The sequence below is a fragment of the Crotalus tigris genome, unplaced genomic scaffold, assembly GCF_016545835.1.
Source record: "Crotalus tigris isolate CLP2741 ecotype Arizona unplaced genomic scaffold, ASM1654583v1 scf7180000019173.45859301935:6455823, whole genome shotgun sequence".
NCBI lineage: Eukaryota > Metazoa > Chordata > Lepidosauria > Squamata > Viperidae > Crotalus > Crotalus tigris.
The window spans coordinates 2,940,301-2,963,599 of record NW_024097414.1 but is presented as its reverse complement, the minus strand read 5'-3'; the positions used below and the strand labels follow the sequence as shown (position 1 = coordinate 2,963,599).

General features: G+C 44.3%; 1 protein-coding gene and 1 non-coding gene across 3 annotated transcripts; both read right to left on the bottom strand.

The window, feature by feature from the left end:
• Window positions 1–581: 581 nt before the first annotated feature.
• Window positions 582–20,150, bottom strand: POLR3E (RNA polymerase III subunit E). Of its 2 annotated transcripts, XM_039360736.1 has the most exons (21): window positions 19,968–20,150; window positions 17,965–18,047; window positions 17,047–17,097; window positions 16,868–16,945; window positions 16,195–16,310; window positions 15,110–15,192; window positions 13,941–14,048; window positions 13,450–13,499; window positions 12,600–12,719; window positions 11,891–11,976; window positions 11,549–11,593; window positions 10,551–10,642; window positions 10,023–10,143; window positions 9,679–9,760; window positions 8,845–8,904; window positions 7,294–7,451; window positions 6,837–6,901; window positions 5,492–5,979; window positions 3,296–3,373; window positions 2,793–2,918; window positions 582–1,000 (listed from the first exon to the last, which is right to left on the bottom strand). In XM_039360736.1, exons 2-21 carry the CDS (start codon window positions 17,998–18,000, stop codon window positions 935–937), a joined length of 2,109 nt encoding a protein of 702 aa, XP_039216670.1. In that variant the 5' UTR covers window positions 18,001–18,047; window positions 19,968–20,150; the 3' UTR covers window positions 582–934. The 2 variants fall into 2 exon arrangements, with proteins under 2 accessions (XP_039216670.1, XP_039216671.1); XM_039360737.1 differs by lacking the exons at window positions 16,195–16,310; window positions 16,868–16,945; window positions 17,047–17,097; window positions 17,965–18,047; window positions 19,968–20,150 and having other exon boundaries at window positions 13,941–14,067; window positions 15,110–15,179.
• Window positions 20,151–20,377: 227 nt separating this feature from the next.
• On the bottom strand, window positions 20,378–20,459 carry TRNAL-AAG. The gene has a single exon. It is a non-coding gene; the product is annotated as a tRNA-Leu (tRNA).
• Between the last annotated feature and the right edge of the window lie 2,840 nt (window positions 20,460–23,299).

Below are 23,299 nucleotides of genomic sequence, written 5' to 3'. Positions count from 1 at the left end.
TTCTTTAACCACCACTGCAAAAAAGAGGCCATAAAAACACCTGCCTCAGGATTATTGCAACTTACAGCCATAATTGCAGGACGTATACCTGCAACTACCTATGGTTTCCATTTGTCTTCCATGTTCTTCAAGATACACAGCACTCGTGTTCCATTTCAACCCGCAAAACGGGTTAAGGGGGCGGTGTCGGTGTCTGATTTCTTGTTTCCTGACAGATGATATGTCAACATTTTCGGTCCCTATGCCAGCTTCCTCGAAGTATCTTTTTGCCCAACTTGTGCAAAGCAAGAATTCCACCTGCTTTGTTACAGAATAAAACCTGAGAAAATATACGAGTGGGTTTAGACGTAATGAAGACCTGGCCTGCATTGTTAAATCTGAACAAAGCCATCCTTTGAAAAGGAAACGGGAAACTTTAAACGAGTTAGCAGTTTTGGGTTGGGATCCCGCAATTTTATGGAACTTGGAACCCAGTCAATCTATGCCCTGCCCTCCGACAGGTGGCCACAGTTACACAAAGAAACCTCAGAGACGGAGCAAGGATGAGTCTGCAGCGTGTAAAGATAAAAATAAAATCCAGATCCCCTCCTGCAAACTCGAAATTTATTGGCCTTCGTTATAAAATGAACCGTTAGATCATGATCTGCTGACAGTTTAGCCCCCATAAGGATAGTTCATTTCGTGGTTGCTTCTAGTAAGATTTTAATCTAGGGGGATTTTAATCCAGATTTTAATCTAGGGGGACCTACAGATCCACTGTCCGTTCAAGATTAGTGGTTTGGATGCCGTTGCAAGTAGCTAGCAGGGCCACCTCTGGTAGGTCTTCCAACTGGAAGGCTTTGAAAGGATCAAGCTGTTTTCCTTTCCTACCCTTCTGGTTTCGCTTTGCCCATCCTGGGATTGAACAACGATGCAATGAAAGTGACTCCCATCGTCAAGAGCTTGGCTGCTGGACTGTCCCTTTGAGGTACCACATGCCTCCTTGACTTACACAACAATCCTGCAGGAACAGGAAGAAGGTGGTCAGAGGTTTTGCTGGCCATCAACCGAGCTTGCCCTGAAGCAACCAAAGCCATGGGTGGGGAAAACAGGAGTTGAATCCAGCTAGCATTCATGGTTTTTCAAAAATAACAAAGAGATTTCATGCACAGTTTCCATTGTAAATTAGATAACCCACAATCTTGAAGGTAAGTCCTGGCTTAAGGATGCTTCCAAAATGCAGCCAGGGATAAATATGATCTGGTTCTAGTACAGGGGGTCTTCAAACTTGGCCCTTTTATGACTCATGGACTTCGACTCCCAGAATTCCTGAGCCAGCCATGCTGAGGGAAAAGGGAGAGGTTTCCAAGCTGAGACATGCTGGCTCAGGAATTCTGGGAGTTGAAGTCCACGAGTCAAGAGCCAAGGTTGCCTACCCCTGGTATATACAAAACAAAATATTGTGGTGCCATCAAAGCAAGGACTGGTATTTAGGGATCCCCAGAGACAGCAAACAAACATTCAAACATTTCCAAGGGGATTTGATATGATCTCATTTCCCACCTCCGGAAAAAAAAAATCTGAAAACACAATGCTTTTCAATCCCTACCTGCCTGGAAGCGTAATGACAGATTCCTCCCCCACCCCCCCAAAAAAGCACGGAAGTTGCTAATTGCTGCTATTAAATAATTAACACAGTGTCTATAGATGAAAGCAAACAGAGAACACATGCCTGCTTTTTTTTCCCCCCAAATATCTGGGCTCTGCTGTCTCTCAAACTCTCCCTAAATCACTCTGACTTTTGGTATCTCGAGAGCATTCAGATCGGAAGGACAATCCAGATTCAACAACTAAAAAGACACAGCTAACTAGGCACCATATAAATACCACACAGGCATGCTGGCTGAGGAATTCTGGGAGTTGAAGTCCACAAGCCACAAAAGGACCAAGTTTAAGCCAGTCTGGCGCACGCACGCAAGCACGCACACACACACACACCTTGACTTTGGCTTATCAGAAGCCAGTTGGGAAGGTCACAAATGGTGATCATGTGATCCCAGGTCACTGCAACCGTTGTAGCCACGTGCCAGGTTGCCAAGGTCCTGAATTCTGATCACAAGATTATGGGGGGGGGGGGAATGCTGCCACGGTCATAAGTGTGAGGACTGGTGTTAAGTCAATGGTTCAATGCCATTGTAATTTCAAACGGTTCCCTAAACAAATGGCTGCTAAGGTGAGGACAACCTGTACTCTTTCCATCTCTCCCTGCTTTTCTTTTTCCACTTTTCTTCTATTGTTCAGCGGAGAGAAAAACTACTGGGGGAACAAGGAGCTGATTCTCACATGCCACCCCTAAACTAGCAGGCCGATGCCACAACTTTGTGAGTTAGGTCAACCCAGAGGACTGGTTAACACCGATGCTTTTTAGGAGTGCAACCCAGGTCCGCTTCAAATATAGAAAAAATTAATTAAATGTTCCCAGTGCCTTCAGGTAAATTAGCAGTCTGTTACGCAAGAGAATCAGGAGAACGGGTGGACTTAAAAGGCAGTGTGTCATGTGAGAACTTTCTTTGGGCTATCGCAACGCTGAACACACCCACACCCGTTGTCTCGCTCAGAATGATAAGTAGATGTGCAGGTCTATACACAGCTTCTCACAAAGATTTAAGTTCTGCATCCACAACAGAAAGGCCGATTTATGTGATGGTTGAAGAGTCCACAATGACTTCACACCACCTAATCCAATCAACAGTTGCACAGGATCCAGCCTGTTTGCATTGCGGACGCTGCTTTAAGCACATGTCAAACTTTACCTTCAAAACTTTATCCACCTCTTGTTTGTCTAGATCTTTGCCATACTCCCGGGCCAGTTGGTTCTGGATGACGTTTCGACGCACACGGTAGTTTTTGGAAAAGATTTCAAGCAAAATTTGCCGGTGCTTGAGAAAAGGAGAGAAACAGCAAGAAAAATATGAAGTAAGTGGGAGAAATACCCAACCACAGTTCATAGAAAGCGCCGTTGGTTTCATTTGGTTGAATTTACTTGTTAATTTAGCCTGAAGTTGGGTGATCAGGCTTCTGCTTAACCAGCAGAATCCCAGAAAATAAAACAGCCTCACGTTTGTACACCTTGTATTGTGGCTGTGCAAACACCAGGCTGCCCAGTACTACGCCTGTCCCTGTTCTGAAGTTCCCAATAGCTCTTGCAATTTTTGCCAGTGTTTTGTTTCTCCCAATTCCTACATGGAAGTCTCTCTAACGTGCAAGTTTGAACAGGCATCTTCGCCAGGACAATCTTAGTTCTTTTCTTGCCTACCTGATCGTAAACATCGCCAGCTTCCCAAAGAGCAAACACCTTCTGTTCGTTGGGCAATGCTGTCATCTGCGGGGGAAACTAAAAACAGAAGATTATAATTCCTGGATTGGCAGGGCTAAAACACACACACAGAAGGAACAAGTAGGGATCTTGCTCATCTGGAGCAACCTGGATACCAAGTTTGCAATTTAAGTTTGAATCTCCTAAAAACACAATAGAATCTGTCGGAAATGTATTTTTTTTTTTCCTATTCAGAGGAAGGAGAGATGGGAAGCTTTAATTTTGTCATTTCAACCCATCGTATTTTCCACCAAAGACCTATTCAAAATTAAACCCTGCAGCAATAACCTGAGTTATTTCCATAAACAGGCTGAACAAAATCACTTCCTGCTTAACAAATCAGCGATTTGCTTTAAAAACCGGAAGTTTATGGTGTTTCCAACTACATCTCGACTCAGCAAACAAACTATCTTTTTTAAGGCAACCGTCATTTGTGGCAGAATACCATCAACTGGCAAAATGATAGCTTGTCATTCGCCTGAGCCAGCCATCCAGCAAGCTGGAGATTTTTAAGCAAAGTTGCCGACTTAAACATGGGCATCGTGTGTAGTTCATTATACACGTTACTCAGCCCATCTGAGGTCTTCGCCCTAATCATGGCTTCGTTTGCTGACAGCCCAGAATGTCTAATGAGACACAATAAAAGGAGAAGCCTGACAAAACAAACAAACAACAAAAAAAACAACCCAGAAAATCTTGTTTTACAGTTGCTTGGTGCAAGACTTTTTTTTTTTTTTAAGGACATTTGCAATTGTAAACAGAGCTTGCAAACAAGCATCAACAGCATTATTGTAATCTACTGTTACAGGGCACAGAACTGTATCCCAGCTTGGAAATTTGCATGGTTCAAAACTGTGACTCAGAAATGAAAATCCCCACACTACAGACATATCACTGCCTTAAAATTTATTCCTGTTTATTTTGCTCAAGTACTGTTACAGATCACCCCCCCCCCTCTGCTCAACAGCTCTCCCAGCCAGGCAAACAAGCTTTGGCGACTGTTCCCCCCCCCCCCGCAAACAAAACCACTCCAGGAAATTCCAGGAACTCAAGCAGAGAGGCTTCATGGAACAAACAAAGCAGCGCAGCTTCTTATTTCTCATCTTTTTAAATATTGTAATCCTCTAGCTGCTTCCATATTTGGCTGGATCTCAGATCCTGAAACGCTTAACTGATACGCTGCATCTAGAAAACATAGCACGATAGGGGGAAACCTCTATCCCCAGAGTTTTCTATCTTCAGGGTGGATTGGAAAGAAAAAAAATACAGGAAGTCCTCAACTTGCGATCACAATTAAGCCCAAATTTATGTCGCTAAGTGAGACATTGGTCAAGTGAGCTTTACGACCTCATCTGCCACAGTTGTGAAATGGACTTCGCTTGTCGGAAAGTCACAAAAGGAGATCACATGACCCCAGGACATTGCAAACTGTCGTCAAGCATCTGAATTTTGATCATGTGATCACAGGGATGCTGCAACGGTTATAAGTGTGAAAACCGGTCATAAGTCATTTTTTTCAGCGCCCTTGTATCTTTTGAGCGGTCGCTAAGTGGATGTTTGGAAATTGAGGACTACCTATATTCTATCATTCCTGGGCCACCCATAATATAAGAGAAGGACGAGGGGGGACATGATAGCTGTGTTCCAGTATCTCAGGGGCTACCCCAAAGAAGAGGGAGTCAAGCTATTCTCAAAAGCGCCTGAAGGCAGGACAAGAAGCAACAGATGGAAACTAACCAAAGAGAGAAGCAACCTAGAACTAAGGAAGAATTTCCTGACAGTCAGAACAATTAACCAGTGGAACGACTTGCCTCCAGAAGTTGTGGGTGCTCCATCACTGGAGGTTTTTAAGAAGAGACTGGACAGCCACTTGTCTGAAATGGTATAGGGTTTCCTGCCTGAGCAGGGGGTTGGACTAGAAGACCTCCAAGGTCAATTTAAGTATTCAACTTAAGTTTAGAATAGGAGTATCCAACCTTGGCCACTTGTGGACTTCAACTCCCAGAATTCCTCAGCCAGCTTGGCTGGCTGAGGAATTCTAGAAGTTGAAGTCCACAAGTCTTCAAGTGGCCAAGATTGGGGACCTCTGGTTTTAGAAGATTCACTTTTAAAAATAATTGCACGAGACCTACTTACAGGCACCATGATCTGCTTGCAGCCTACGTCTAACACCATGTCTTGCAACATCTTGTCCGAAATTCCGCTGAACAAAAGATTCCCGGGAGGTAAACCAGCCAGATGAAGGTTAAATAACCGTTTTAGCTCGTTCAGAGTCAGGACGTATTGTTTCTTAAAGGTGGTCCCCACAAACGCTCGCAGTTCCTCGGTCACCCTTTCCGGGATCGGCACGTGGCCGTTGACGGAGTCCAGGCTATCTTCCAAATGGATCCCGTTGACCAGTCCATTATTGAGGTTCTCAGGGGCCGAGGTCTCCATCGGTTCCTCGTCGCTCACCGGTTCCTCCTTTATATGGACCCCAAGGAGGTCCGTCGCATGAAGAGACTCCTCCAGCCGGTTCTCGGCTTTTCTCTTTCGGTGGTCTTGGTCCAACTGGCTGTAGCTCTGGTTGACTTTGGACTTGGCCAGGTTGACCCTCTGCTCTCCAGAGATCACCAATGGAGCAGCTATGGGAAGGGGAACAAGAACCAGGTTAATTGGGGCCCTAGATGTGGCGTGCATAGGGAAGCGTAGGAGAAGGACTGCTTCCAGTGACTTTATTTATTAGGTTTTTATCCTGTCTTTACTGCTTTAGAAGAAACTCAATGCTGAGAATACACATAATATTCCTTCCTCCCCCACCATAAACCTGTGAAGTTGGGTGGGTTGAAAATGGAATAGAGAATAATGGTTGCTGGAATTGGGTACGATTAGTTTAATGAAGAGAAGGACGAGGGGTGACAAGATAGCAGTGTTCTAGTATCTCAGGGGCTGCCCTAAAGAAGAGGGAATCAAGCTATTCTCCAAAGCACCTGAAGGCAGGACAAGAAGCAACGGATGGAAACTCATCAAGGAGAGAAGCAACCTGGAACTAAGGAGAAACTTCCTGACTGTGAGAACAATTAACCAGAAGCAGTGAATGCTCCAACAAGCTTTTAAGAAGAGACTGGACAGCCACTTGTCTGAAATGGGTGTAGGGTTTCCTGCCTGAGCAGGGGGTTGGACTAGATGACCTCCAAGGTCCCTTCCAACTTTATTATTAAGAGTTGGAAGACCTTGGAGGTCTCATAGTCCCTCCTCAAGCAGGATATTTTATTGATTAAAAATAGCTCTTCAACTGCTCAGCCACTGTCACTCCTCCGGGTCTTTAAAAAAATGACACTGTGGTAAGCCATGGTTTTTATTAAACCATGATTGCCTACGAAGTCACAATAGCAGGACTGACCGAATCTAGGCCGAAGCAGCCTCTGCAAACCTCATTTGAGTCTTCTGTGACCTTTTGCTGCCTTCCGCCTTGTTCTCTCTGCTTCTCCAAAGGCCTTACCTGGCTGTGCTGCTGGTTTCTTTGAAGCCAGCTGCTCTCTGGACAGGTTGTATACTTTTTCCAACCTGAAAATAAGAGGAAAGGAAAATCCATCTCTGGAAAGCCCTTCAGTGGCTTAGTTAGCAATCACCAAGAATCTGCAGCACTTCAGATCCAAAATGGAAGAGATGGGGGGGGCTTGGGGGGGTGTGTGTGTACCCCACCTTTCAGTCTCTCTTACAAGAAAATGTGTGTGTTTTTTCAGTCTCACACAGTAGAAGTACAGGAAAAAGAAAAGAAAGGGAAGGGCAGGAGGAAGGAAGGGAAGGAAGTAAATGGATGAGGAAGGGAAAGAGAAAGGAAAAAGGGAAGGGAGTAAATGGATGAGGAAGGGAAAGGAAGAGAAGGGAGAAAGGGGAAGGGGAGGAAAGGGAAGATGGAGACTGGACGAAGAAGGGAAGAGAAAAGAATTATTTACTTGGCTTGAATGCCCATCCAAAGCATTTTTTGCCTCTGCACCACATCTGGATGCTTCTTGACAAAATCTTCGTCGTAGCGGAGCTTAAATTCCCAGCCTCGGTTTATCCTCAAAAAAGAGACGTGCTCCAGGAAGTCTTTCACATCTTCTGGACCCAGCTGCACAAAGAACAGATATTTTTTTAAATCATTTTCACAATGAAAGACGGCGAACGTCGGGCAATCTGGGTGGGTGTTCGAAACTTGTTTCAAAACATCTAGCTGCCGTTCCGATTACAGGTCGCTACAACTGGGTCCACAATTTCCATTCTTAAGCGAATTGTGCCCAAGTCCAGTTGCCTTTTGGAATAAAAGCACCTTTGGGACAACAACAAATGTACTACTTCCCTGCTCCCGTGGTTTCTTTGTCAAGCTGCGAGCAGAAAGAGGTGTTTTGAGAGTCAACACTGACATGCCAACTCTCCAGGAGAAAGATAAGCCCTAAGTCCAGTTTGCCTTTTGGAAAAAGCACCTTTTGGGACAACCCTGACCTGGATGATGGAGACTCTCCATAGACACGAAATGAACGGTTTTGTAATTATGGACTCTGTAATCAGGTCAAGAAGAGAAATTGCCCTGCTGGGAATAATGGTCACCTCAAAGTTTGGGGTGTGGTCTAACAGAGAAAACAGGGAGATAGGACTACACCCTAACAGATGCAAACTTTCCCTCAAAGGAGAAAGCTGTTCTCACTTGTTTGTGAGCTCAATTATGCACGGACGCATGCATGTACATACACAAGCACATATGCATATTAAAAGGCCAAGCTTATTTGCTTCTCAAGTATTGGGGTGTGGGTGCAAATTGCATACCAAGGACCGCAGTTGTAAAAAAAAATAATCATCTGTGGAATTTGGGGGATTGCATTTTGGGGGTTGCGTGTCCTCTTTGAAAGAGGATCCTCTGGCCTTTTCAATTTCAACTCCATCATCATGCTAATAACAAAGAGATTGAACTCTGAGGAGGACAAGCTGGGATCCGTAGTGTGAGAAAGTTTATTTCTAATTTGGAAGCCTTCGTGCGATTCTCTCTTTGCTGCTTATTGTGCAAGCAAATTACTCTAAAATAATTAACCCTATTGGAATGAATGAAGATCATTTGAAGAACCGGGGATGTTCTCATTTTAAAATATTATAAAGCAAACCTGGTTTGTCTATCACCCAGAACAGGCCTCCCATCTCAGGCACAATGGCATTTAGTGGCATTTAGAAACCCAATCCTAATTTACGCATCCTAGATCCTTTTCTGTCATCCCATCTGGGCCACTAAGATGACGATGCTTGGACTTCGACTCCCAGAATCCCTCAGCCAGCAAGGCCACTGTAGAGGATTCTGGAAAGTGATGGTCTATAAATCTGAAAAGATTGGGAAACGCCAACCAGCAAAATTCAGGGAAAGCCATCAGCTGGTTGAGGAATTCTAGGAGTTGAAGTCCACAAGTCTTAAAGTTGCCACAGTTGGAGAGCCCTGACCTAGACTGATTAAAAAACCCAACGTTTAGAAACAAACTTACTTTGGTTACAGCTGCAACTTCCTTCCGTACCACCCATCGATCCTGCGTGAATTTCCATATCTGAAAAAGAAGCAAACACTCAAGAAAGGAAGGCCCCTTTCAATCTGGCGAAGGCCTGGCTGAATACAGAGCATAACGTGGCCAGAGGACCCCTGGATATGCCTAAAATCCTCTGAGGCCGAGGAAGACGGCAAGGCTAAGCTCCCTCTGAGTTATTATTTATTGACCAAATTTCTAAAGCCCCCCCCCCCAATTCCTCTCTTCCTGTCAACTCAGGAATGTGACTCTGGGTGGGTGTACACTAAATAAACGACTGGCAGTCCTTGACTTACGAGCCCCGTGGAGCCCAAACTTTCTGGTGCTGAGCAAAGCAGTTCTTAAGTGAGCTAATGTCCCATTTTACGACCTTTCTCATTAAGCGAATCACTGCAATTGTTCAGTTAGCAACTTCACTGTTTTTAAGTGAATCTGGCCGCTCCCCATTGAATTTGCTTGCTAGAAGGTTGCAAAAGGGAATCACGTGACCCCAGGACCGCCAAGCCTCTGAATTTTGATCACGTGACCCTGAGGAGGCTTGCAGAGGCAGTAAGTGTGAAAACAAGCCGTAAGTCACTTTTTTCAGTGCCGCTAAATCCGAACGGTCACTAAACAAATGATTGTGAAGACCAGGACTACCTGTATTAGTGCAAGCGGTATGGGGACCCTCCTCTGAAGATCCCACCCCCCAGGACAGTTAAAATGCCCAAGCCCAAAATGCAAAAAAAAAGCTGTTGCTGCAGAAGGGACATTTGAGAACACAAACACAAATTCTTGGTTGGGTGTTTTGGTACTCACAACAAAATCCCTTCCTCGGCACAGGACTTCGGCTGGGACACCGCTGTGTGGGCTGGAGGTATCTTTGGGGTAAAGGATGTCACTGTGGAAAAAAAATAAACATTTATTAGCTGAAGTGCCCCATTGACCGTTGGGTTAACCACTTAACCACAAAGGTCATAAAATCGGGTTGGTTGTGTGGGGTCCTCAATTTGTGACCATCGCGAGTTATGAACCGGGATGGCTAGGACTCCATAACTCCAGGACTCCAGAAGCCACTGGGGCTGGAAATTTAGGAATTTGCAGGCCAATCTGCAATTAGCAGCATGCAATCAAATATACATAAAGCTGATTTTTTTGTTCACCTTTTCACCACCCAGTTCCCCTGGACTAGCAGCGCCACCTGCTGGATGCTTCGCAAAACTGCAGCCGGATCTGTCCCAGAGGCTAGGAGACTCATTAAACTAGCAAAGGCGATGACTTTCACTGTAGGGGGTGGAAAAAAAGCAGGGATCCATCAGCCCCAGCCAGCCATAAGCCCCCCCCCCTAAAAAAACAGGGAAATTGGGGAGCAACAGGAAGGGCTGATCAAATCCAGATGCTAAGAACCCTAACCAGGATTCATTATGGGCCCCAATCCAGAGGGTCCATTCTCGACATCTTGGTTAATATTTGGAGGGGAGACCACTCAGAGATTACTTGAGAGATGTTATAGAAGTTGGAGAAACTTCCCTCCATCCCCAAAGGCAGGAACAAATGTTAAGAGTAACAGGGCAGTCCTTGAACCCCTAAAGCTTTTGCCACTTCACCACAGACCCACTTGCTCGCTGAAGCGGGCAACACAATTTAGCGAGAATTTGCAAGGGGAAAAAAAAAGAAATAACAGAACTTACCATTCTTCATCAGAATCTTAATCTGGTCGGCCAAAGGGAGCGTCCGCAACTGAGCCATCGACAGCATATTGCTTGGCGCTACCGGTTTTTCCCTGTGCGCAAAATAAAACAGCCACTGAATGCCGGCTGCCATGGCCTCTTCAAACTATGCTTAAAGATCTCAGCTTAATATTTCTGGGCAAACCCAACCGATAAGGATCATCTGCAGAAGCAACCCCAAAGGATCTGAGGCCAAGTGAGTCAGGTTCATTCTCTAGCGTGGGGAGAAGGTTAAACTACCAGTCAACATCAGGAGGGACATTTAAAAATTACATGGTTCTAGGTCCTCCCCCCCAGAATGGGAGAGATCCCTAAACTACTTAAGAACTGAAGAAGCTTTTTGGATGAGAAATGAAATGAAACCAAGAAAGTCCAGTTGCAGAGTAGAATAGAGCTGAAAGGGACCTTGGAGGTCTTCTAGTCCAGCCCCTTGCTCAAGCAGGAGAACCTATACCATCTCAGACAAGTGACTGTCTAGGCTCTTCTTAAAAATCTCGTGATGGAGCACCCAATTTCTGGAGGCAACTTCTGTTCCACTGGTTAATTGTCCTGTCAGGAAGTTTCTCAATTCCAGGTTGCTTCTCTCTTTGATCAGTTTCCAACTATTGTTTCTCGTCTTTCCCTCTGGTACTCTGGTGAACAACCTGACCCCCTGTGCCTTGTGGCAGCCCCTAAGATACTGGAACACTGCTATCATGTCTCCCCTGTTTCTTCTTTTCTTTAGACTAGCCAAACCCAAGTCCTGCAGCCGTTCTTTGTATGTTTTAGTCTCCAGGCCTTTGATCATCTTAGTTACTCTTCTCTGAGGTTTTTTTTTCAAACTCTCAACTTTTTTTTTATGATATGGTGACCAAAATTAGCTGCAATATTCCGGGTGTGTTGTTGTTGTTTGGAAAAAGCACCTTTGAGACAACCATGACCTGGACGATGGAGAATCTCCATAGAACTAAGCTACTTACTTTTCTTCTTCTACGCTTGGTGGAACCAGCATCATCAAGTATTCACTGTGAAGAGAGAAGAAGGAATATGGATTTGCCTTGAGAACGGAACACATCCAAATTGTTATTAAAAACCAGCAGAGGGTGGCCGGCTTAGTCATCTGAAAGAAATCCAAGCCAATCAAATGCATAAAATGTGGGGCATCTCGTCCTGCGTTTCTCTAAGCAACAATATTGACAATGGTCTTGCAAGAGGAATGGTGTTTCGGCAGCGTTGCATCTCCTCCTTAGCAGCCCAACTGACCTTGGCTGGGGGAAGCGGGCTGGATTTCAATTATTTCTCTTTTCTGTCCCCTTCCTCACCTTGGCGATTTAATTAATTCCGTGTTCCCAGCCATGCTGTGTCCTTGGCTGAATAAATATTGGCGCTCGTGCTCAGAACGGCTGTCCTAGGAGAAACAGATGAGGAACATCCATTAATGGCCATTTCAGGACTATCGTATGAAAATGTACAGGCAGGAGCTGAGCTTAAACAGTTTTTCCTGTTCAGGAAAAATAACAAAGAGTTTTAGCAAGGGGAGCAGAAGAACAGAGGAAGGAGGGGGGAGAGGAGGGGACGAGAGGAGAGAGGAAGGAGAGAGGAAGGAAAGAGGAAGAGAGGAGAGGGATCATGGACTTATTTTGGAACTGACACCTATTTATTTTCCCCTCTCTAATCAACTGTCATGAAGCTGCCATAGTTTTGACAATTCTCACAAGGGAAGAACATCTGGAGAACCAAAATCTCTACCATCAGATTGTATAAGATTGTGGGGGGGGGGGAGTCAAATCAGCTTCTTTAGCAGACCATTTCTGCAGATGTAATACACACTGGCTCCACCCTCATAAAATGATCTGATTTCACCCACTGTGGCCTTTTATTCCCCTCTGCCAAACAGTGTCACTTTTGCCCCTAACAGTCTACACCCTCCAAACCGTTCCTTAAACCCCACTACGGATAGATTATTCAACAAAGTAAGGTTAAACAAACCACAGTTTAACGTGTTACGCAAACACAGTCTTGGAAACCTACTTTCAAACCGTAATAATGGAGGTGGACCCAGTGCTCTTCTGCTTGTCTTTTTTGCAGGAATTCGTAAGATTGAACTCGCCGTTGGCGGGCCTGTTCCGACTCTGGCCGGGAGAACCTCACCTGAAAAGAGACCTTCCTGTTATTATGGGATGCGATCAAAATTCCCAATGGGATGGGACTGGGTGAAGACCTCATCTTTCTAACAACTGACACCTCCTTTGGAAGAGCCACCAAAGAAGAGCAAAAAGAATCAAAATCAAAATGACTCTGGACAGTTTAGCACTAGAACCAATATATATATATATATATATATATATATATATATATAAAAAAGAAGATGCAATAGGCTGGAAGAGCAAAATAATAATAAAAAAAAGCAAGTCATTTCCCCAAACAAGACAAAATTTATTATAGGTAGCCTTTGACTTACGACCACGATTTCCACATTTACCACAGTCCTGTGATAAAATGGCTAGCCAATAAATTTTTACAAATCAATAAAATGGGATCACAATTTCCATTACTACGCAAGATGGCTGCTAAGTGAGCTGCGTCCAATTTTACAGGCTTTGTTGCCGTGGTTAACTGCAGTCGTTAAGTGAATCATGCCGCCATTAAGCGAATCTGACCCCCCATTGATTTTGTTTGTCAGAAGCCAGCTGGGACAGTCACAAGTAGTGATCACATGATCCCAGGATGCTACAACCTTTGTAAATGTGAGGATCGGTCATAAGTCCCTTTTTTCGGTGTCGTTGCAACTTCGAATGATTGCTAAACAAATGGTTGTGAGGCAAGGATCACCTGTATACTCCTGGGAATTAGACAGGTATCCCAGAACATCTTGACCTACCGTGATTTGCTTGACGTCTTCATCAGCCTCATCCTGGGAAGAATCACCATCTATGATGAGAAAAAGGGGAAGGTCAAAGCATCTGGACGGTCACCTTTTCTGCAAATGGGAACAAACACTAAAACCACAAAAACCTTATAGGCCACAAGGCTGAGCTGAAGTCCACTCATGCCAGCTGAGGAATTCTGGGAGCCTTATAGCATTAAGAGCTAGGGCCTAGCTCTTAATGCTATAAGGCTCCCAGAATTCCTCAGCCAGTATGGATGGACTTCAACTCCCAGACTTCCTCAGCCTTATAGCCTAACTGCTAGGCTACAAGGCTGAGGAATTCTGGGAGCTGAAGTCCACTCATGCCGGCTGAGGAATTCTGGGAGCCTTAAGAACCAGGCTGTAAGGCTATAAACCCTGGTTAAAACACAGCCAGCCATTTTAAACATGGAAGCTGGCCATCTTCTCTGACCCAAATACAGAGAACATGGCGTCCTACTTACGCTCATTGGCAGCTTCGCGTTCTCGGTATTTCGCATCCGCTTTGTCCAAGTAGGCAAAACTTGGCCGCATTTGCAGGATCCCATTCAACGGAGTCAAGTGAAGCTCCCCTGCAACAGAATAAAGCAGCTTTTTTTTTTTTTATTACAAGAGAAATGGCAGCATTTCTCTAGCTCCCAGAATTCCACAGCAATGCTGGCTGTGGAATTCTGGGAGTTGAAGTCCACATGCCTTAAAATTGTCAAGGTTGAGAAACACTGCAAGCTTAACAATTATAAGATGTGCAGACTTCCAACTCCCAGAATTCTCCAGTGGGCAGACTGGCTGAGGGGAGGAAGTCCACACCTGCTGGCTAGTGAGTTCTGGATTTTAAAATCCATTCATACAGGCTGAGGAATTCTGGGAGTGGAAGTCCACCTATGCTGGCTGGGGAATTCTGGGAGTTGAAGAAAACATATCTTAAAGTGGTTGAGGGTGAGAAACCCTGCTCTAAATATAGGCAGCCCTCGGGGAGACTGAGTTTGGGTATTATGACCAAACAAAGATTTCCGTCTCCTTTTCTTTTTTTAAAGAAAATTTAATGATTTTCTAGTTTTACATTTAAATATTTGAAAAGCAATGTGGCGGCTGAGTTGGTCAATAATTCAGTAATATACGAATATCTTTAGTACAGATCTCAAACTATTACATTCAATATTTCCCCTCTTTTCCCCTTGGTATTTACTGTCTCATATTTAAATTAATACAATTCTTATTGTATCGGTTAAACAAAAATAACTTTCTTACATTTATCAATCATTTTTGTTTATACATATCCTCATTGTTTTCACATTCAATTTTTTTAGGCAATCAATGTCCTGGTTAGTTTTTCCCCAATTTTTAGTTTCCCATTAATATTTAGATTTCCGTCTCCAGTTAGCTGCACTTAAAACAATTCATCTCAGGTAGAAAGACGGCAAACTTGGCAGCTGCAGTCACACCACCTGCTAAACCTGGTTAGATATTGATTGGGGCTGGAGGTATCCTACAAACTCAGCCCCTCAGAAACCTATGGAAATACAGCCTATGAATTAAATAGCTTGGATGTTGTGTTCATGCACCCAATTTTGCACCAGAATTCTGAAGATTGTGGGGTAGTTTTTTTTAAACGTTTAAGAGGCATATCACTCACCTCTTTTGTAGATAGCAGCAGCGTATCGCGAAATGTTGCTGGTGGTTTGTGAGGAACAGAACGTCTGCTTGTCCATCAGCTTCCTGGAAAACATGGAACACAAGACCTTGGTGAAATGGCATGTAGGAATGATCTTGGAATACTGGGAGAAGAGACAACGGTCAGATAAAGGAGAAACAGCCTCTGGCTGCATAAAGAGTGAAGAAAAAAGCCCCCAAAAGAGACCCTAAATTAGCTGTAAAGGAGCTAGCAAAAGAATTGCACGTTCAGATTTGCAAGATTCTGTTAACGTCGCTTTAGCATAAAGTAGAATTAGATCATCTGGTTAGGGTTCCTGTCTGGTCCACTTGGTAAGACTGACACTCAAACTAAAATGGAGGAGCTCACATTGAAATCACAGTCACAATTTGAGGCCTACCTAAAAAAACTCTAAACAGAGTGCAGAAAAGAGCAACAAAGATGACTGGAGGACTGGAAGCTAAAACATATGAAAAATGGTTTCAGGAATTGGTATGTCTAGTTTAATGAAAAGGTGTGAATGATAGCAGTGTTCCAATATCCAAGGGGTTGCCAAAAAGAAGAGGGAGTCAAGCTATTCTCCAAAACTCCTGAAGGCAGGACAAGAAGCAACGGATGAAAACTAATCAAGGACAGAAGCAACTTAGGAGACACTTCCTAACAGTGAGAAGTACTAATCAGGGGAACGGAAGTTGTCTTCAGAAGTTGTGGGTGCTCCATCATTGAAGGTTTTCAAGAAGAGGTTGGGTAGCCATTTATCTGGAATGGCTACTTGAACAGGGGGTTGGACTAGAAGATCTCCAAGGTCCTTTCCAACTGTTATTCTGCTGTTCTTCCTTCCTTCCCTTCCTCCCTCCCTCCTTCCTCCATCACTTTTAAGAAGAGACTGGACAGCAACTTCTCTGGAATGGTCTATGGTCTCCAGCTCAAGCAGGGGGTTGGACTAGAAGACCTCCAAGGTCCCTTCCAACTCTTGTTATTCTGTATTAACCTGCATTCAAAAAACCCTGAAGGAGATGGGGACTCAACCCAGTTGAATCTAGGCATCATGTAAACGCGATGCTTACGAGGAGTAAGTGTTGGTCTCATCCGTACACGTGCCATCTACGTTGAGGGCAATCTGTTCCCCTTTGCTGCGACAGTAGTTGGAATTCGACGTGTCGATGGCCATTTCCAGTTCAACCTGAAGAACAGCAGACGGTGGATCAGCTCAACCAAGAGTTTAAATGCAACCATTCACAGAACTAGAGAGAGAAAAATGGCTACAGAATTTGATCAAACTGAGACAAGCTGTGTATTTAAGCAAGCAGATTGGGTGTACTAACCCCTGGAAGGATCAATAAACTTTTCCCTTAAATAATAATTTTATTAAAGACTAAGATTAAAAAAGATAAAAACTAATCACTAATTTAAAAAACAGGAATACAAACAGCTGTCCCATCAGGGATGAGCAATCCTCAATCTCCACCTATTTTGAATTATAATTTATTTCAATCCTTCGTTATTGGATGTTCCAGGCCAGAATAAGGGATAAATGATAATCCAAAATATAGAAAGGAGAACAGATTTCCTGCCTTTACATCCTTTTAGCCCAGCAAGAAAGAAAAATTTCTAATAACAGTGAAATAACAGATTCTCAGAAAGATGTAACCAACTGGTTTCTCCCCACCATTAAAATTTCATTTTAGTTTTGAAACCACCTTTTCAATTTTTTTTTAAAGGGTTTAAACTTGCATCCACCTTTTGTTGCTTCGGTTTGATCTTCGCCGAGAGGTGAGTAACCTCATCGTAGGTCATCGAAGCTGGACGAATAGGATACTGCAACAAAGCAAGATGCAACTTCAGTTAGCTTTTAAAAGACTCTTTCAGCTGTTTTTTTTTTTTAAAGAAAAAAAAACTTGCACAGAAAAACAAAATACCTGGAACAGATACAGTTTTTCCGACAGACTTTTGGCCAGGTAGACATCGATCTAGGAAAAAGACAGACAACATATTCAGGATTATTTTTATTTTAGTTTCTGGAGCTTTGCTTTGGAGCCTTTGTAAGGCGTCTCACCCCAAACTGCAATTCAGAAGAATAAATCGGTGTTAATGAAATAACTAAAAAAAAAAAAGATAAAGAGGAAGGAAATACATTATGAATAGGTGTGAAGCCTTCTCTGAAATACAAGATGTTTTGACAAAATAATTGAAGCAGGGAGCATGACAAGATATTCAGTATCCCCGCTGAGAAAGGATTTCATTTAAAAACGATGCTTTATTTGAAAACGAAGGCCTCTGTAAAAGAAGAGACTGGTACGTAATTACAGAGGTGTGGATTTGACAAGATAAAGCGGTCCTCGTTTTCAGTTAGAGCTTCATTTTCATTTTTCACACTGGATATTAACTTTTTACCGCCAAATGGTGATAAATAAAACCGATAAACTGGGCGCTACACTTTACTACAAGCAGTCCTTGATTTACGGCAACAACAGAATTTCTGCTAAGCAAGATGGTTGTTAAGTGAATCACATGGTTGTTAAACAAATCAGCTTCCTTCCTTGAGTTTGCTTATCAGAAACCAGTTGGGAAGATCACAAAAGGAGATCGCCTGATCCAGGGACACGCATGCAAAATCATAAATGCATGCTGGTTGCCAAGCAACCGACTTTGGATCACATGATTGCAGGGACCCTGCAGAGGTCGTAAATGTGAAAAACCAGTTTTTTCCCCCATGTCGCCATAACGTAGACCGGTCACTAAATGAACAGTTGAGGATTACATGTGTATTTTCTGTGGGAGGAAAAGCTAAAGTAGATATTAAAGCTTTTTTATTTTAAAAAAAGGTCACTACTTGCCTCTTGTATAATAGGGTCGTCTTCCTCATTGGCCATAGTAGCACTGGAAAAAAACCAACCTTGCAATGTTGCTTAGTGTTAACCTGAAACAAAAACACACAATCGTCACACCACACCGGATCCAAACAAAACTTTAAAAACAGGCAACTAAAAACAGATAGGCAGTCCTCAACGTACGACCAAAACTGACCCCCCAAATTTCTGCTGTTGAGCCAGACGGTTATTAAGTGAGTTTTGCCCCGTTTTACAACCTTTCCTACCACGGTTGTTAAGTGAATCGCTGCGGCTGTCAAGTCAGGAACATGGTTGTTAAGTGGCTCCCACATGGACTTCGCTTGCCAGGTCGCAAAAGGGGATCATGCAACGCCCAGGACACAGCAACTGTCATAAATACGAGTCAGTTGCCAAGCGTCTGAATTTTGATCCCGTGATGCTGCAATGGTCATAAGTGTGAAAAATGGTTGTAAGTCACTTTTTCAGTGCCGTTGTAACTTTGAACGGTCACTAAATGAATGGTTATAAGTTGAGGACTACCTGCAGTTATCCTTTCATTTTTCTCTTCCATGTTTTGTGAAATGTACATTGAAAAATGATCCTTTTCCTCTCCCAGTTGCCTTTCCCTCTCAATATTTGTCTTTTATTTATTTTAATTTCAGTCATAGATTAGCATAAAGCTATGAACATAAATCATCTGAGAATACAGAACAGAATAGAGAATAGAATAAAATAGAATAGAATAAAATAGAATAGAATATGGGATGGAGTTAGATGGAATGGAATGGAATAGAATAGAGAATAGAACAGAATAGAAAATAGAACAGAACAGAAACAGGAAGAATAGAATGGAATAGAATAGAAAATAGAATAGAATAGATAGAATCTGGAAGGGACCTTGGAGGTCTTCTAGTCCAGCCCCCTGCTCAAGCAGGAGAACCTATACTAGAGATAGAAAAAGAAAAGACTCTATTGACAGAACAAAACAGTCCTTTCCAAACCCAACAAACTGATCCATGCGTTTCTCCAAAGTCTGGCTTTCCTTTCAAATTTGTGTGTTTTCATTTTACTGAGCAGTTTAGAGAAGAGCTATAAACGAACAAGAGCAAAACAAAAAGGATAAACAATCTCTATGCTTCAAAAATTATATATTATACAATTAGCTTTTTCCCCCCTCTGTTTTCCCCATTGATCTATATTGCTTCAGCTTTGCAAATCTCAAGCTTTAGGGAGAAGGGATCCATTTCCTTGTTCTATTACAGAGCGAAAAACTATTACCCAAGTTGTGCAGCTGCTGAAACTGTAGCACACACTGACCACCCTCCCTGCCTGGCAGCAATTCACACCGCGAAACCCCTGAAAGCTCACAAACTCCTTTCTCCTTGGGCCCAAAATCCATTTGTCTTCTTTTGAAAAAGAGTCCCAGATTCCTCTGCCCAAGTTCCCAGCATAAAAGAGAGAGAGAGAGAAAAAAATTCCATTTATCCTGCCGGATTGAGTTTCGCAGGGGCTCATTGGCAGCAAAGACTATATCCCTCTCCCGAGTAACACACCCGCTTGTGCAACACACAACCACACCTTCCGGTGGAAAAGGAGGATGGTTCAACTTCTACCCACCGAGTCCAATGCAAGCAGCCACGTCCGTGGGATGCTTGCTTCCCCCCCCCCCCAGCCCTGCTGATGATGTCGGATGAGAGTTTGATGCCAAGGCATCTTAAACCCAGTTTTAAGAATCCGGGTTAGGACATCTCCGGCTGATGCAACCTTTGGCAAGCCGGACGTTGCCAGGATTCCAGGTTTCCCTGGATTAGCCGAGGTGGGTCGCTCTTCCGGGGGGGGGGATGGCCCCAGGGCTTGGAGAGGGAGAGAGGGAGGGGGGCACAAGAGGAGCACCCCCCCCAGCTGGGACTTTTGGCCTCTGCAATCCAAAGGGGGGCGTCGTGTCCCCAGGCCAGGCCTTGCAAATCTAAACTAGTTCAACTTGCAAAAAAAGATCAAAGGAGGCTTACCGCTTTTTGTTGCAACCATGCAGCCCCCCCCAGGATAAGGTGGAGGAGGGGGGCTGAGAGGGGGGCTGTTGCTCGGGTCCGGGGGCCCCCCCTCCACCCTCTTTCTGAACCATGCAACGTGCCCGCAAAACCCGGATCTCAGCTCGCAGCCATGTTGAGGGAAACTCCTCCGAGCACGTGGGAAGGGGTTGGGACCCGCCTCTTTGTACCCATAATGCTCGCCCCTGGGAAGGGAGGCGGGCACCAGGGGGCGCTCCTCCAGGCCTGCCTTGCCTCCGACGCGTCTGAAGTGTTCGTTCGCGGGTTTTATTGATATTTGTTTATCTGTGCGTATTTATTAGGTGTAGCGCTGCGTTTGCAAAGAGCCCCCTTTTTCAAAAGGGGAAGCAGGAGGGGAAAAAAAGGGATCTTGGCAGCGGTGGGATTCGAACCCACGCCCCCGAAGAGACTGGAGCCTTAATCCAGCGCCTTAGACCGCTCGGCCACGCTACCTTATTGGAAAAGGCAGGCTGCGGAGGATATTCGTGTCTGCAAAAGTTCACAATTCCCCCCCCAGTTTTAGATATGTGTCTTCCCCCCCACCTCTAAAAAAGTCCAAATTTAGAGTGAAGTGATGGGGAAAGATGATCCTACGCGGGATCTGCCCGGAAAGGATCCCCAGGCGAGTTTTTTCTAAATATTATGGAAGGCTAAAAGTAGCAAAGATCAAAAGCTGTATAGAACGCGGAGTTTCCCCGCCGCATTCCAAAGGCCATTGTGACGTCAGCGGCTGACGTCACCTGCCCCGCCCGATTCGGGTTCCTTTGATTAGAATGGGAGATTTAAGGGGGGGGGAACCCCTTCAAACTTGATGTGGGCTTCAACTCCCAGAATTCCTCAGCCAGGCACGCTGGCTGAGGAATTCTGGGAGTTGAAGTCCACAAGTCATCAAAGGGCCAAGTTTGAAGATCCACGGTTTGAGCAAAATGGTTTCAACAGAAATCAGGGTTTGTTTGCACATTCCACGCCATCTATTAGGGCGGTCCTCGACTTACGACCATAATCGGGTCCAAAATTTCCATCGCTAAGCGAGACGGTTGTCAAGGGAGATTTTGCCCCATCCTATGACCTTTCCTGCCACAGTTGTTAAGTGAATCACTGCAATTATTAAATTAGTATCACGATTGTTAAGTGAAACTGGCTTCCCCATCAACTTGGCTTGTCAGAAGGTCGCAAAAGGGGGTTGCGTGACTCCTGGGAAGCTGCAGCCGTCATAAACACGAGTCGGTTGCCAAGCGTCTGAATTTTGATCACGTGACCGTGGGGATGCTGCAACAGTGTGAAAAACGGTCACAAGTTCCTTTTTTCAGTGAAATCGTAACTTCCAACAGTCACTAAAGGAACCGTTGTAAATCGAGGACTGCTTGTCAAAGATTGCACAAAGGGGAGTTAAGGAAAGATAGAAGGAAAGAGAAGGACCAGCAGCAAAGTGAAAGGACTCAGTTACAGTGGCAATGGACGCATTGCTGGAAGACCTGAAGGACCCGGTTGGTTCTTCAGATCATTCTTGAGGTCTTTGATGTTGTTCGTTGAGAAGTCGTGTCCAACCCATCGTGACCCCATGGACAACGTTCCTCCAGGCCTTCCTGTCCTCTACCATCTTCTGGAGTCCATTGAAGCTCACGCCTACTGCTTCAGTGACTCCATCCAGCCACCTCCTTCTCTGTCGTCCCCTTCTTCTCTTGCCCTCCATCTTTCCCAGCATTAGGCCCTTCTCCAGTGAGTCCTTCCTTCTCATTAGGTGGCCAAAGTATTTGAGTTTCAACTTCAGGATCTGGCCTTCTAAAGAGCAGTCAGGGTTGATCTCTTCTAGGACTGACCGGTTTGAACGCCTTGCAGTCCAAGGGACTCGCAGGAGTCTTCTCCAGCACCATAGTTCAAAGGCCTCCATTCTTTTACACTCAGCTTTTCTTATGGTCCAACTTTCACAGCCATACATTGCAACTGGGAAAACCGTGGCCTTGACTATACACACTTTTGTTGGCAGGGTGATGGCTCTGCTTTTTAGTATGCTGTCTAGATTTGCCATAGCTTTCCTCCCCAGGAGCAACCGTCTTTTAATCTGATAGCACGTAACAAATCAATCAACCAATGTAAAGACTTTGAAAAATCCACAATGCTGGGAAAGGTGAAGAGAGGGATGACCAGCACCAACACGGACAGATACAGTTAGTGGTGATTTAGGCATCCTTGGAAGAGCTGAAAAACCAGGTTAGGGAGCGGTCAATGTTTGTGGTCACTAAGCATTGACACAGACTTGATGGCTCATAATCAACCAATCCATTGGTTGAGATCCTGAATCCGTTTTTTTACTAGAAGAGCCTCAAACTACGGGTTGTAATTCTCCTACGCAGCTTAGAGTCCCGGAATTGTTTAAAACCCCACTGTCTGTGAATTCACGTGACGAATATATTTAACTGCAGTTATTAAATATTTCTTGACCAATACGAAACACAGAAATCATTTTATTGGGGAAGGAAAGAGAAAATTGCAGATTTCACCGTTCATCCAGACTGCAACGTTTGAGACCATCTGACATAAAGTGTCACGTTCCCCAAACTCAAAATAAATTCAAGAACATAAATGCGGTAAATCCAGGATGGTGAAGAATTCCCCCAATAAAGACGTGGACAAAATCTATCCTTGAGAAAGTTTATTGAAAACATATCACAGCATTTTCTGCCCCCCCTCTTTTTTTTCAGGTCAATGTAAACATTAATTCACAAGACTTTGAGCTCTTTTTAAAACACTCTATGCCACAAGCTCAGCCCATCTTGCTAAGGCTCATTAGCCACCATCTAATACAGTGGTTCTCAACCTGTGGGTCGGGACCCCATTTGGGGTCGAACGACCATTTCACGGGGGTCGCCAAACAACGCAGTCCGCCTTTTTTCCCCTTTTCCTTAGCTGTGCTACTGCCTTTTATTCTATTGGCTTTTGAAAGCCAATAGAATAGACTCTCTTGAATAGAGTCTAATTCTATTGGCTTTTAAAAGCCAATAGGAATTGTCCAGGCTGTCTCTTCCCTGCTGAACCCGCCAAAAGTCCCATTCTGCAAACGGTGCTGCACCAGTTGAGTAGTCCTCGACTTACAACCGGTTGAGTAGTCCTCGTCTTACGACCGGTTGGGGGTCGCAGCATTAAAAAGGTTGAGAACCACTGATCTAATATTTGCTAGCGTTTCTTACTTTACACCTGAAGCCCAGCATGTAGCACCGCTTCAAAACACTATATTCATTGCTGTTTTATAAGATTCATCAATCTGTCAAGCAAATTGAAATGAGCAGAAGCTT